The sequence below is a fragment of the Sparus aurata genome, chromosome 23, assembly GCF_900880675.1.
Source record: "Sparus aurata chromosome 23, fSpaAur1.1, whole genome shotgun sequence".
Classification (NCBI taxonomy): domain Eukaryota; kingdom Metazoa; phylum Chordata; class Actinopteri; order Spariformes; family Sparidae; genus Sparus; species Sparus aurata.
In genome coordinates, this window is record NC_044209.1 from 20,209,101 (window position 1) to 20,223,580 (window position 14,480).

Consider the following 14,480-nt stretch of genomic DNA (forward strand, 5'->3'; position numbering starts at 1 on the left):
TTAAGATAAGACTTTATTGGTCATTGGGAGTGAATTTACATCCTACCCTCCTTTATTGAAGTGATTAAAATTAGCCCCACTTTAACCAGCTGCAACAATAAAAGGATCAACACGTACACGCATCAATAAATACAATCCAACAACAACAGTTATCCCGTAATGTTCTGTTCTGTTCTGCTGTATATTTTGAAGCTATTACATTTGAGCGTTCACTTTCACTTTCAAGTGCATGACTTTGTAACAGAGTATTTCTATGCTGCGATATTGAGATCTCTGCTCAAGTAAAAGGTCTGAGTCCTTCCATACCTGCAGAAATGTGACGCATCAGTGGCCACATATGAGACAATAACTTACTCTTATACAACAGCTCCCCCTTGTGGGGAAAAGAAATATCATAGCAGGTTGTGAAACTATGTTTTTCTACTTTTGCTTTGACGTCAACACATTTCTTTTCACTGTACAAGATAACTGACTCCATTCTTGATTACCCTGTGTCCTCTTCTTGTTTGCTCTGTCCTCTGATTTCCTGTATGGCCTTCCAGCTCTGCTCCAGACTCGTCCTCAGCTCAGCCAGATCCCCCCTGATGTCCTCCAGGAGCTCCAGCTTTGAGAGCTTCCTGTCTATAGATGACAGCACTTCCTCCTGTCCAGCCTCCTCGACGACAGCATCCTGCTCAGTGGTGTCAGAGTCGGCCGACTGCAGCGACCCCATGGTTTGATCCCAAACCATCTCAAAGTAGGAGTCGATGAAGGCCTCCAGCTCCTCCAGGCTGCTGTGGTCCCACTGGTCGATCAGGGCCTGCAGCCCTCCGGACTCACTGAGCCTCCTGAGAGTCCTCTCCCTCAGTGCAGGGTGGCAGAGAGAGGTCACGCTGATCACGTTTCCCTCTGCGAGCATCCTGTGCTGCACTTGAGGTAAAGCTAGAATAGTCTTGGGTTGTCTGGATGAGAGCAGCTGGCTTTCACCATTCAGCCTCAGGTGAAGATCGTCAGTCACGGGCAGATTTATACTCCACCTGAGTCTCTGTTTACCAGAGAGCGCAGAGGCCAAACAGGACATGATGGTGTCTCTGTCCAGCACGGTGAATCCAGCCCATCCTCCTGTTCTTCCTGATGGCAGTGCCACTATCTGACCACCGTTATCTGAGCGCTGAGCAGGGGAATTGGCTGACTCAGTCACTGCAAATGAAATAAAATGCCATGTCATGTTTCGCGATAAAAATTCCAACCATCACCACCCATCATGAGATATCCATCTGCTTATCTCTCCAATACAGATGCCGCTGCCTCGCTGCCATAAACCCGCTTTTATTTGATCCCTCCCCATGTTACACCTGATAGGACTTCATCTTTTAGATTTGTTTTTTCTATTTTTCTCTGTTACAGGTTTTAATAATAATATAGCACAAAGCTGCCCTGTGTGGTGCATATGTTCTATAACGATGTCATATTTTACACCTAAAATAAACCAAGTACAAATAATAGAGATAACCAAGCGATATGACAGATAAATCGGTTCACATTTTGAAAATATTTTTGATGTGTTTTATTTGGCAGTTATTCCATATTTCCGGTCACGTTTACCATAACTTTAATATTTGATAAAATACCATAACTAATCATTTTAAGTGTTTGTGTAAAAAGGAATACGACTAAATGTTGTGTTCACCTTCCTCGGAGAGTGTTTAGCCCCAAGTTTAGTTGCTTTTAGGTAGGATTTTTGTTATTTACATGTTTAAAAAGTCAGAACGGAGGAGATGAAGTGTCTATTGCTCAGATTTTCCATCACATGATTCTGCGACCGTCTGGGTAAAGTACGGCCCCTGATTTAGACAATTCTTTACATTTTTAGAGATACTCCAGTAATTCACATCAAAACAAAGCAAAGATGAATGAAATGTCTGAAAATATAAATAGATTTTTGTGTCTATGGTCCCTTCAGATTTGTCTTGTGACCCCTTTGGGAAACCACAGTCACATCTGTCTGAACCTGCAGTGACAAAAAAAACTGTGGAAACACATCAGCGTGTGAGGTTTACTTACCTTCAGGGGAAAGCTGACGTCTGCAGCTCGTGAGCTCCTCTAACCCTTGTTGACGCAGCGTCACTGCGTCTACCTGCTGCTCACCTGCCGAGGAAACACTTCTCCACATGTGATCGCCTCTGTGAAGAGCAGCCAGCCTCTCTCCGACCAGCATCTCCTCTATCAGCTCGACCAGCTCGTTGACCTGAGCTCCACCCCCTCTGCGTTTGTTATCCAGCACGTGGTATCTGTTCCCACACTTCTCCACCAGCCTCTGCAGTGGCTCGCCTTCGCTCTCGATGCGCCGCTCGACGCTTGTGTCACCTAGCCAGTCGCCGTGGCTGAACAGGACCAAGGCTCTGCTCCACATCTGGCCTCCTCCGTCCTCCAGCTGCTTCTCCATGGCCTCCAAGTGGGCGTCCCTGAACGAGGAGCTCACGTTGACAACCAGGAGGAGAGCGCAGGACGGAGCGAGGAGGTCAGAGGTCACGAAGAAGGAGCCAGGTGTGTCCAGCACTGCCAGCGTCTTGCTCATGATGTTGGCTCGACCTTCGGAGCAGGAGGTGGTTTGTGTGTCTGTGTGGAAGCAGTCAGTGCTCAGGATGGTGTTCGCACAGGAGCTCTTGCCGGTTTTCCTGCCGCCGACGAGCGCGATTCTCAGCTCCGGAAGAGGGTTCAGTTTCTCTGTTGTAAAGAAGTTTGAAAAATCTGTTAGAAAACAAACAAACTTGGTTGAAATGTGTCTGAAAATCAGCGTTTATTAAATAAGTAAAGCAAGATTGAAGCAGCAGTATTAAATGTATCCAACCCACCCAGCTGAGACTTCGCCATCTGCCTTCGTTTCTCCTTCTTCACCCGCCTCTCCTCGGCTCTCTCCTTCTCTCTTCTCATCCCCTCCTCCATCTGCTCCATCGCTCCCCTCTCTATCTCATAATGCTGGATGTTGTCACAGCCGGACAACATCTCCTCCATCTTCCCGATCAGTTCTCTGACCTGAAAGCCATCCCCTTTGGTCTTATTGTTCAGGACATGGTACCTGTTGCCGCACCTTTCGACGAGCCGCCGCAGAGGCTCCCCCTCGCTCTCGATGCACTGCTCGGTGGTCGTGCCTCCCAGCCAGTCCCCGAAACTAAACAGCACGATGACGCGACTCCAGATGTGCTCGCTGATCAGCCGGAGGTGCTCCTCTGCCGCCCTCCTGTAGGTGTCGGTGAAGGCCCTGTCCACGCGGATCACCAGCAGGAAGACGTGAGGCCCCGGAGGGCAGAGGGACAAACCGAGCACCATCTCCCTCCGGTCGAACACGGGGGTCTCATCGCAGAAGTAGTTCATCCACCAGCCCGGTGTGTCCACCACAGTCAGCTGCCTCCCAAACACCACGCCTTCTCCAACCTGGCACCGAGCTGTCCTCCTCCGACCCTGGTCGCTCCCTCTGCTCAGGATTGTGTTCAGGGTGGAGGTTTTCCCAGAACCCTTTGCTCCCAACAACACGATCCGGATGTTAGTGATGGACCGCAGCCTCCCTGGAAGAATGGAGGTGGAAACATGAGGCACAGTAGCTAAAGTATTTATCCAGGCATGTTCCTATATGTGGGTTGGTAACAGGAATAATGACTCCCTGGAGTATTTCTTTCAAATGTCTATTCTGTTAAACGCAGGCCAAATTTGTTCAAACACTAAACATTCACATGACATTATATAAAATATATTTAAAAAATACTGAATATATAATAATGAAATATATGTACATAGAAAGAATAATCAGGAAATGTTGAACTTTAAAAGAATACATAAAGGTACTAAAAAAATTAATAAATGTAGATCTAGTTTCACATATATAATATCGTTATAGGTTAATAGGTTATTACCACCGAACCATTAATGTAAAAGCATGATTTCACTGTTGTGGTTGGTTAAGCCCAATTATTGAATTATTTCATGTAAGACTGAAACAAATGAGGATGTTCATTATGGATTCATCTGCTGATTATTTCCTCCACTGATTGTTTGGTTTGTAAAAATCTGAGAAATGGCTTTGGATTTTGCAGATTTCTATTTCGACATGTCCAAAACTATGATGGTCTCACCTCTCAGGAGAGATCTGTGTTTCTTCATCCTCACAAACCTCTGCTGAGCCCTTTCCTCCACCCGTCTCTTCTCCTCTACAACCGCCTGTAAAATGTCCTCCTGCATCTCAAACACTCTGTTTCCATTTTCTGCGACGAGCCTCTGTATCTTCTCCAGCAGCTCGCCCACTTCAGCATCATCCCTCCAGATAACGCTGTGACACCTCCGACTGCACTTCTCAGTGAGCCAGCGGAGGGCCTTCCCCCCCTCCTCTTCCTCGCTGTGTTCAAACCTGTCAGAGGAGGTGAACACCACAATGCAGTGACTCCACACCCCGTCACCCAGCAGGGCCACGTGCTCCTCCACGGCCCTGCGACGCTTCTCCGAGAAGGCCGAGCTCGCCTTGACCGTGACCAGAAACACGTGTGGGCCTGGCAAGCAGAGGGAGACGCTGCTGATGATCTCCCTCTTCACCAGCTCAGATGTGTCCTGAGCGCTGAAGTCACACCACCAGCCGGGAGTGTCCACCACCGTGAGCCACCGTCCGGCCACCACGCCCAGCCTCCGGGAGCATGAGGTCCTCTCTCTGGTGACAAACTCCTCTTTGCCCAGGATCAAGTTCCCCACAGAGCTCTTTCCAGAGTTTCGGCCTCCAAGAAGGACGATCTTAAGCTGTGAAGTACCCCAGCCGTCCCCTGACAGAGAAATAAAGACACAGAGAGAGAAAGAGGAGGTTCAAATGTATAGAAGTTTCGCATTTGAGGAGGAAAATACTGAATACTTTCATACAATGCAAGCAAAATGTATAAAACTGACACATTTAGTCAATTTATTCATTAATCAGTTTACAGAGCAGCAACAATTTTGATAATCAATGTGTTTGTTTATATTTTTCTAAGGCAAAATTGCCAAAACTTCCCTCCTTTCAGCTTTCTAGATTGTAATATTTGCTGTTGTTCTTCTTCTTTTATGATTTAATGTTTAACATGTTTGAGTTTGAATATATAAATATATATATAAATATAAAAACATTCGCTGTGAGTTGTTTTTTTAAACCAATGTCACAAAAAATACATTGTTTAAGCTGCTCAAATGTGAACATTTGCTGATTTTCATTCTCTGTTATGAGAGTAGATTATATATTTTTGAGTTTTTATGTGTCTGACAGAAAATGAAACAGCAGAAATACATTGTTTAAGCTTCTCAAACGTGAATACTTCCTTGATTTTCTTTCTTTTTTATTACTGCAAAGTGGATATTCATATGTTTGTGGGCTATTAAACTGACATACGTTAACTGACAGAAGCAATTAAGACATGTCAACTCAGTCTTCTGGGGAATGAAACACTTCTGGGACTATATGGACCAGAAAAAATGAGTGACTGATAAATAAAAAGGCAGATTATTCAAGAATAAAACTCATTTTGCTTGCAGTGCAATTAGGCTCCATAGTGACATAAAACTACAGTGAACAAATTCTAATATCTACAAACCAGAGATAAGAACATGGGATGAAAAAAGTCACTCATCAATCAGCTTTAATATAAAACGCTGATAACTTCTAGATAACTAATCGCAGCAGGAAGTTGTTTGACTTTTCATTTAAAAAAAAACATTTCAAACTGAAAATCAGGACATGAACGTGGACATGATGCTGTTATAACGATACACCAAGAATAAAAACTCACATGCCGACAGCTCGCTGGTTGCCATCTCACATTCATCTACAGGCAGGCAGATTTTTAAAACAAACTATTTATTCATGCGTCGCGTCCATGTCGTCCGTGTTCTCTGCGAGAAATATGGCAGACTGATAGCAGCAGTTTGTGTTTTATGCGATTATGAGTCTGAAGGTTGACTGTAATGAGTAATCAGACACACACACACACATAGACACACAGGAGTAGACTGTAAGAGCCACACCTCTCAGCAGCAGGTCGACAGTCCACTCTGAGGGTAAACCAAAGAGAGTGTGAGGCATTTATCATTAAACAAACACAGCCGGGGGATACAGAGAGCTGTGTTTAATGTGCTTCACAACAGTTCGAATGGAAACGTTGACAGTGTTACAGTTTCATTTTACTTTAAGATTAAAAAAAACGTGATAAGTTTGAGAAATATGACGCATTGTTAATGTTAAAGTTAGCTCAATCTCAACAAATTACAACATTAAGATGCTCTGAATGATCTTACTCGAGTATATTTACTCGAGTACTGATACCTCAGTACAAATTTTAGGTACTCCTTAAGCCACTTTCTTTTCAACTCCACAACAGTTCTTACACAAAACTTCTGTACTTTTCACTCCACTATCCGACAGCTATTCTGTAGCTATACTAGCCCACTAGTTGCATTTAAAATTAAGGAATTGCATGCAAAAAACATATCAAGATGATGCTTATGAAAAAATATAACTCCAGGAAGTGGCTGTGATGATAGCCGCATATTAGACATTCGGTGTTGGATTATTAATAAATATATTAATGAAGAAAAGGAACAGCAGATGAATCTATGATTATAATAACCATTAGCTGCAGCCTAACATGAAAAATGTGTTTCACCGAATCCAACTTTATCAAACTTCTGCTTAAACATGAATGAATCTGAACAAGATATTGTGTTTTCTATATCATCAAATATCCTGTATGAACTCACTCACTTTAACTTTTGCTACGTTGATATTATGTTCATTTTCCTGATGATTATAGTGGAATTCCCCTTGTTGATGTTTGAGAGTTACTATCTCTACTTTTGTTTTAGTTTTTAACTCATTTAGGAATTTTCCAGGCTCAGTGTGGCGAATAAGACATTGTTAACACATGAGGCGTTGTTAACACGGGGTTCTCCACAGTCTTTTATATCCACACAGCTGTTATTCATGCCTTCCCTGAAACACTGACACTGTGATGATACTCTGGACAATTACAGTCAGCCTATCTAACTTTCTGTTAACACAGTATAACAGAATGCCCCTCATGACTTCCTGACCATATGACTTCATGACTTCATGTCATGATGACAAATCCCCACAGCTCAAGTGAAGAAGATCTCCCCTCCTCTCACATCCTTAATCCGTACATTGATTTCTGAATCTAAAACTGTTTAATTCCCACATAATACCTAGGTATTTTCACTTAAGTAACATTTTCAATATGGGAGTTTTAACTGTAATCTGGGCACACTGTGCTTCGGGCCTCCTTGACACTAGGAGGCCCCAGGCAGAGAGGACAAGAACAACACCTGCCTATACATGAAATAAATGTTTCACATAATAAAATATTTTTAAGGTCTGGAATAGAAATGTGTGATCTCAATCTTTATGTGAATGTTTATGTATTTAAATGTTTAGAAACTGTTCCTTGTACATGGAGAGCAGACCCCACTTGAGTCAAATTCCTTGTTTGTGATCACACCGAACACGGAGCCTCGTCTACTCACCTGTCCGTCTTTACAGGCCGACTTTAATACAAACTATTCTAACTTGCAGAATGATCAATTTACAGAAAACGCGTTCCAAGACGCTTAGTGGCGTTGACGTTTAAATGAAGTGACCATAGTGTAGTCTGCTTTTAGCCTTACGTCAGCTTTTTGCCTCTAGTGATTTAATTCACGCTTTAAAAATCACAAAAGTGGCGTTCACTTGTGAGGATTATCCTGCTGAGCTAAACGTGTGAGTGTCATAAGCTCGTGTTTGCCACAGAGTTTACTTTCTGCATCATTTAAAAAATCCAATTGAAATATCCCATTAGCTTTTTGACGATGCTAACGTGAATAACGAAAGCTGAAATAACTTGACCTTTGGTTCCGGTACGACTACTGTCAGCTGTGCTCACGTGTGTCTCCGAGTTTTTAAACCCCGCCCCCCTCCGCGGCGCAGTGTTATATCAGCAGCGAACGCACCGCACCACAGTGGAGCAGAGAGTCCTGCACCGCTGACTGACAGAGTCGACACAACAAGTCAACAACAATGGGTGTGACAATTAAAGTCGAGTACTGGTAATGACATCTTTTTATCCTACTCATTAGCTTTTCCTGTAAGGTTTTAGCGAACATGTGCCTGTTTGTGCCCGGGTCCATCCCGTTAAATCAGTTTAAGGCAGGTTGTTACGTAGTACTGTTAGCATTAGCGGTGTTAGCCACAAGCTAATACTAGTGGCTGTGCAGGACGGTTATGTAGTAACTGTTTTTAAATTCCATGTGTGTGTTATTTTTTTTTTGTGTGTGTGTGTGCTTTTAGTGGCGCATGAGGTTACGGACCCCGCTATCAGGAGCTCGCCCTGGCCGTCCAGGGTGAGTTTCCCGATGCGGCTGTGTCAGGCTTCGTGGGAAGACAGGGTGAGTAGCGTGGAAATTAACCCTGACCACAATTTTGTTATGCGTCTCATCTGACCGTTTTATCGTTAATGTGACGGCTCGTATTGGAGATAAAGTGAATTCCCAATTGCATGTAAGTGATCTCATCTTCTTTTTCTTTCTTTTATTTTGTATTAACAGGCAGCTTTGAGATTGTAATCAACGAGCAGCTCATCTTCTCCAAGCTTGAAACTGGTGGCTTCCCATATGAGGATGACGTGAGTAAACAGATGAGCTTTAAAGGATAAGTTCACCCAAAAAATTAAAATTAATCTGTGTGCAGATGGAATGTTGGGTGAAGTTTCACAGCTGATAAAACGGCATTCTCCTTAAGGGAACTAGATTTTGAATTATTGTCCCCTGGAAGGGGAAAAAGAAAACATAAAATCGCCCCTCACAGCTTGTAAAACCTGTCTATGGAAGCCCAGAGGTCCCAAATTGATTTAAAAATATTGTATTTACATCTTGCAGAAACCATCACCATGACTAAGCTAAAAGTGTTGGCCCACACCTTGTCTGAGGTGTGTCAAGAGAGTGCCTTCTCTTCAAATCTATTTTGGATCTTGGAGCCTCTGGAGACTTGTACAGGACAAGCTTTATGGTGCCACATTGTTTCTGTTTTGTTTTTTAATGTTTAGAACTAGTCTAAGTTGTTTAAGAGGATGCTGTGCAGCTTTAGAAATGTTATGTGGACAACGAAACTTTACCCGAGTTTGCGTCGGTATGATGATGAGTAGATGATGACTCTTAATTTTTTGTTGTACTTCTTTTATATCCTTGAACATTCACAACTAACCGCTCATAAAATGTAAATCACAGCAAGATCGGTGTCTGATGTTTCTCCCATCCCTTCGCAGGTCTTGAATGCAGTCCAGTGTGCTGCAGACGGAAAACCTGTGGAGAAGATCACCAAAAGCCGCGCCCCATGCGTCATCATGTAAACCTCCCTCTGTCCTGCTCTAACATCAGCAGCATCGAGTCAGGCCACAGCAACGGTATACTGCCACCGCCACCTCTGGACTACCTCAACCCTGTTAAAGTGGGCTGAGAGAAAACTTTATACAACCCCCCACAGAGATGCAGTAGCTTTTCTTGAATGCAGACTACCAGACTCTGCTTTGCCTTTCTGGCTCCCCCTGTTTGTTCTTGTTGTGGTTGTCTGGGCTCATAATGATTACCGTGGCTTAAAAACTTAAAGGTTATGGTATGATGAATCTTGCCTGGAGCTAACTCTTTCTAGGAACAGGGACGGGGAGAAGATGGCACAGAAGTGTTTGAGGGAGAACATTTTAATTATCCTACAGCCTCTAAAATAATTTTCCTCTTTTTTTTTTTTCAAGGCTTGTTTTATATGATGTCACATGCAGTTTCACTTTTTTCTGTAAATGCAAGGGCAGTGCAAAATAGTTGCACATTTTTTTAGAATGAAGGGAGACTAATGTTAAATCTGTTGAAGGTTCTCAGTCTTAAATCATTTTAAGTCTGAGATTTGATGAGCATTTCAAACACTCTGATTTATGCACCAGTTGCCAGTGAAGAAATGTTACTGTGGTTTAATGCAAAATTTGGCTTAAACGCCTTAAACTGGAATGGTCTTAAACCTTTGGAATGATTGGTTTTTAATGCTGCTGTTCTGTGCAGCCACTTAGCTCTGCCAAATGTCCAGTCTGCGTCTGTTTTCTTGTCAGTGATGAGCTCTTCTGTAATTAAACCGGTCAGGTACTAGAGCGATCATCAGAAGTGCTTTTGAAGACCACCGCCCACTGGTCTATCAGCTCACGCTAATTAGATGTCTGCTCATTTTCCACAAATCATCTTGCACTGTTTACACAAATGTCAAAACTGTTGACTTTAAATAAAGATAATGGTTGTTTAAGTTCAACTGTTTGTCGCTTTTTCATGACCTCTGTGTGTCCTCTCGTTTTCAACACACTGTATAAAAAGTGTCCATGATTGCACTAGTGAAAGAATGTTGTGTAATTGCTCCACAGCCTGGCCTGCAAGTCTTAACTGTCTGAGATCTGTATGTTAAGCAACCGGTTAGGTTATTGTGATAACCTAATATCCCTTCAGGGATCTATGTATGTAACCTGCCAGCATCTATGGATTCCCCTGTTGTCATGCAGCGTCAGAGGAGCTGCTCTTCTGAGAGGCATTCACATGTGGTTTGGTAACCAGTGCATCTCTTGAACACTGAACACAAACAACAGTGTTGTTTTTATGCTTCAGTTTCTTTCTGCGCCTACACAGAAACAACTTTTCAGACAATACAAATTAACACAATGTAGACTTATGGGCAGTCGTCTAATAATGTGTTTAACTTTTCTTAAAAAATATATATATTGTTTACCACTTAGGAGAAAAAAAAGAATACCCGTACATGTAAAAACCAGAGACACATTCAAATAAAAGCTATGAAAAAGAAATCAAAATTATAATGGAAGTTGCAGTGAACCTACACAGCAGGTTTCAGTGTGTGTTCAGTAGAAGCATTCTCCAAAACAAGTTTACTTAATCAAAAACAACATGGAGGTTGACAAACTTGTCATGCAGGTCACAAGTGAAGCACGGACAAAGACGAATGTAGTCACACAGCAGTCTTGCTAGTTTGGTTCCACTGAGGGGCGCCAGACTCAACACAGACTGCCATGTTCAGTGTTTGGCCCCTGACACCCCCTGCCTCAAAGATAAAATACTGACTTCATAAAAGGAATTCAAATGGCGACCAGAGTATGAAGTGTTCTGATAAACTGGCACAAACCTTGGGGAAGTTTTCATAACGTCCTCCACTACAAAGTGATTTTTAGACAGGAAATGACGAGATCTGTTCATTAAATACTGTTGCAGCTCAAAGGTCATGTTCCAGGTCGCAATTAAATGCAACAAACTTTAACTAAGAGTTGTTGAAATTAGCCACCAAGAGTGAACAAAAACTTCGACTGAGAGCGTGCAAAAGAAACTGCTGTGCGTCAACATTTCTACACCACTGGGCAAAAAAATTTGATTTACGAATATGGAATAAGAGAATGACCAAACATTACTCGTTAGATAATACTGGTGAAGTGAAGTCCCAGTGACCCACACTGTATCGACCACTTGTTAATGATGATACTTCAGCGTCCCACACTGTGACTAGGTGGGTCTTTGCTGCTGGCTCTGGCTCTGGGTGATAACTTGCAGCAGCCTGCTTGTTCTAATGCTGATAGAGACCAACTGTGCTGTCTCAGTTTGTCCTCCAATTAGAGGCTTGAAACTGCACAATGCCCATAAGAAGTACTGAAGCTGGATACAGGTGTGTTTAGAATGCCCTTCACTGTCCACACGTGATCTTCAAAGTTATGATTACGTGAGTCCTATTCGACGTGACCAATACTTACGCAGACGTGTATGCTTTTATTTTGTAATTAAATGGCATCACTTCTGCTTTCATTTTGACATTAAATTGGCTTCTGGTTTTGATATGTGTAAAAAAAGACATTTTAAATCAGCTTTGATCCAATGTTGTGAGACAATAGACTCGTGTATCAGGTTCAATCACTTCCTTTTCCTGTTTTCATAGTTTCTTTATAAGTAGGTAAAAAATGCCCAGATGCCTCACATGCCTCAGGGTTGTAAGACAGACGGTAAACTTTTTGACATAGTTCTGGGAAGGGCAAACCAGTCGGCTGTAACGGCTGGAAGTGTCCAGTTAAAATGAGTAAAGTCCCGTCAACTGTTACTGCTTAAAGTCGCCTAATGTGTTGGGTGAAGAACAACTCTATGTCGAAGCACCTTGAAAATACAATGATGGTATAATTAGTGACATTTGCTGTATATGCCCTCGAAAAAGCCGGCCCTTCTCTGTCATGTTATATCAGGGTTACAAATTGAATTTATAACATAGGCTGCTGTATTTCCCGATACAACAGTGTCGACTCCAACACATTTCTGTCAAGATATATAGTTTATGTGTGCATTTACTCCTTGGCTTTTCAACAGAACTCTTCAAATGATGTGTCAAGACTAAGGATCATGATCAGGTCTGGAGGAATATGGCTATATGATGATTGGGAGTGTCTGCGTTATGTATGTTGGGACACATGGACGCAGCAGATAGCTTCCACTGCTGGTGATAACAGGCCTGTGCCGCAGTGTCTTCAGCTGGGGCCCACTGTCCCTCCACACCGTGGATGTATGTATGCATTTTTCTCTGTGTGGTGGGTTGTATTAAGATGGGGTTATGTTGCACTCCAGTATGTGGACCACGAGGTGGACATTTTTGGTTTTCATCAAATTATCTTGACCAAGTTTATTGCGTCCAATACTTAGTGACCAAATAACTGAAAATACGAATGACGCAAACCGCAGCTGTACTTTGTGTCTCGTGTTAATTGGCAAATGTTAGCAATGCTAGCGCGCTCATGTAAAATGGGTAACATGGGAAACATTATTGTTAGCGCACAGATATTAGCATGAGCTCAAAGCAAGTAAAGTAATGTGGCTGTAGTTTTCCTTTAATGTTAAAATGTATTAGCGTGAGTGTTTTCATTTTCTATTTTAATGACCTTCTCTTAACAATCATCCACACACACACCAACAAAATAAAGTAGCGTTCATGCCCATTGTTTATGTCTATGTTGTATTGAGGACATTGCATGTTCCAACTTAACATTTCTTATGTTTCATCTTTATAAAACCACTTGGTAAAGGTTAGGAAAATATCATGTTTTGGCTTAAACGAAACCCACAAACACAGCTTTGTGTTCCAAAACTGGCTCCAAAATTCTGAATAGAAGCTGAAAGTGGCTAGATGTGGATTGAACCAGGCAACAAACCTCCTCCTCCACTTATAGGAATTTCAGCTCATAAACGTTTAATCGTGTGCCATCGTTTAATTCTGGGGACTGAGCTCTGATGAGAAAGCTCACTAGAGGTACATTGGTTACAAGAGCGTCCCAGTGGGAGAAACATCTTGACTGGAATTGCCAACAGATTTTATGTGACCTGAACGAGATCTCCACACAACAAGAGACTTCTTCAGTTTAAATGACCCTGTGAGGCAAATTATATCCTTATGACTGCATGCGTTCTACAAACAGGCGCATCTTGCATTACATGCATATATGCAGATTCAGGACGGTCCCCTGGAAGTATGACCTCTGTGAAGCTCGGAGAGAGAATGGAGGCTATTGTCCGCAAGAATCACGGCTGTTGTCTGTCCCGGTGAAGCTTCATTAAACTCTGAGTGACCTGATGTCACTGACCCATGTGCAGACAGCACACACTGTTGATCGTTTCTACTCAATTGATCAGCTGTCTGAACTTTGTCATAATTGTCGTGATAAGTTGTGATAAGGACAAAAACAGATGTGGCACCACGAAGATTCCTCTAGTCCTCTAAAAGGTTATGAAATTATGAAAGACCCCCCACATACAACCTCTATGGCTACTTTAAGTGTAGGCCATTAGGTCGACTTGTTTTAAAGCCCCGCCTCCAGTCCAAAACATGTTTTTCTTCTTGCTCCTACCGTTCAGTGCTTCACTGTTTAGAACAATATATGCAGGGCCGTTTCCACGTTCACTGCCAAAGTCTAAGTTTTTTTTCTGCTCTCTCTGAAAATCTGATTTTAAGAGGGTGACATCACAGGTCATTTGAGTCAATCCAAGTCCAATATTCAGCATACAGCAAGTGTGAAGTGGAACCCTGAATCCTCCAGTGCACGTTCAGTTAAAATTGGACTTTACAGTGAAGAAGGGGACATTTTGTGTCTAAAAGTTACACTTTTGAAAGGTCAGATATATGCAGATGTGTTTTTTTTTCTGATGTAGGTGCATATTCAAGTATTTTATTGTGTTTACTTTACATTTTCTTTCTACAAGAGAAGTAGCTTTGGACTGTTTTTTTTTCTGTTTGCAGTTCGATTATTTCTGTGTTCATGTGTGCAAATAAAAGCATTCTGAATTCCGCTGAACTTAGTCACAAGTCGAATAAATGATTTTTTTATTCTTGCAAAGAACTTGCAGAACCTGTCGTCTCGGATGATGTTTTTTTTTACAGT

At 42.3% G+C, this 14,480-nt stretch overlaps 2 protein-coding genes across 2 annotated transcripts; one reads left to right on the forward strand and one right to left on the reverse strand.

The window, feature by feature from the left end:
- Window positions 1-7,919, reverse strand: LOC115576173 (GTPase IMAP family member 8). Its single transcript, XM_030408650.1, has 6 exons — window positions 7,669-7,919; window positions 5,778-5,947; window positions 4,110-4,784; window positions 2,835-3,545; window positions 2,044-2,706; window positions 1-1,179 (listed from the first exon to the last, which is right to left on the reverse strand). The coding sequence occupies exons 2-6, from the start codon at window positions 5,800-5,802 to the stop codon at window positions 485-487; spliced, it is 2,769 nt and encodes a 922-aa protein (XP_030264510.1). The 5' UTR covers window positions 5,803-5,947; window positions 7,669-7,919; the 3' UTR covers window positions 1-484.
- Window positions 7,920-7,944: 25 nt separating this feature from the next.
- selenow2a (selenoprotein W, 2a) lies at window positions 7,945-10,324 on the forward strand. Its single transcript, XM_030408651.1, has 4 exons — window positions 7,945-8,085; window positions 8,327-8,424; window positions 8,584-8,660; window positions 9,300-10,324. Exons 1-4 carry the CDS (start codon window positions 8,057-8,059, stop codon window positions 9,381-9,383), a joined length of 288 nt encoding a protein of 95 aa, XP_030264511.1. The 5' UTR covers window positions 7,945-8,056; the 3' UTR covers window positions 9,384-10,324.
- Window positions 10,325-14,480: the final 4,156 nt, after the last annotated feature.

Excerpts from the sequence above, each read along its gene's own strand:
- LOC115576173 (XM_030408650.1), bottom strand. The coding sequence starts at position 5,802 with ATGGCAACCAGCGAGCTGTCGGCAT. Across the intron at positions 2,707-2,834 it reads GATGGCGAAGTCTCAGCTGG|AGAAACTGAACCCTCTTCCG; the intron begins GTGGGTTGGATA and ends TCTTTACAACAG. Across the intron at positions 1,180-2,043 it reads ACGTCAGCTTTCCCCTGAAG|TGACTGAGTCAGCCAATTCC; the intron begins GTAAGTAAACCT and ends TTTCATTTGCAG.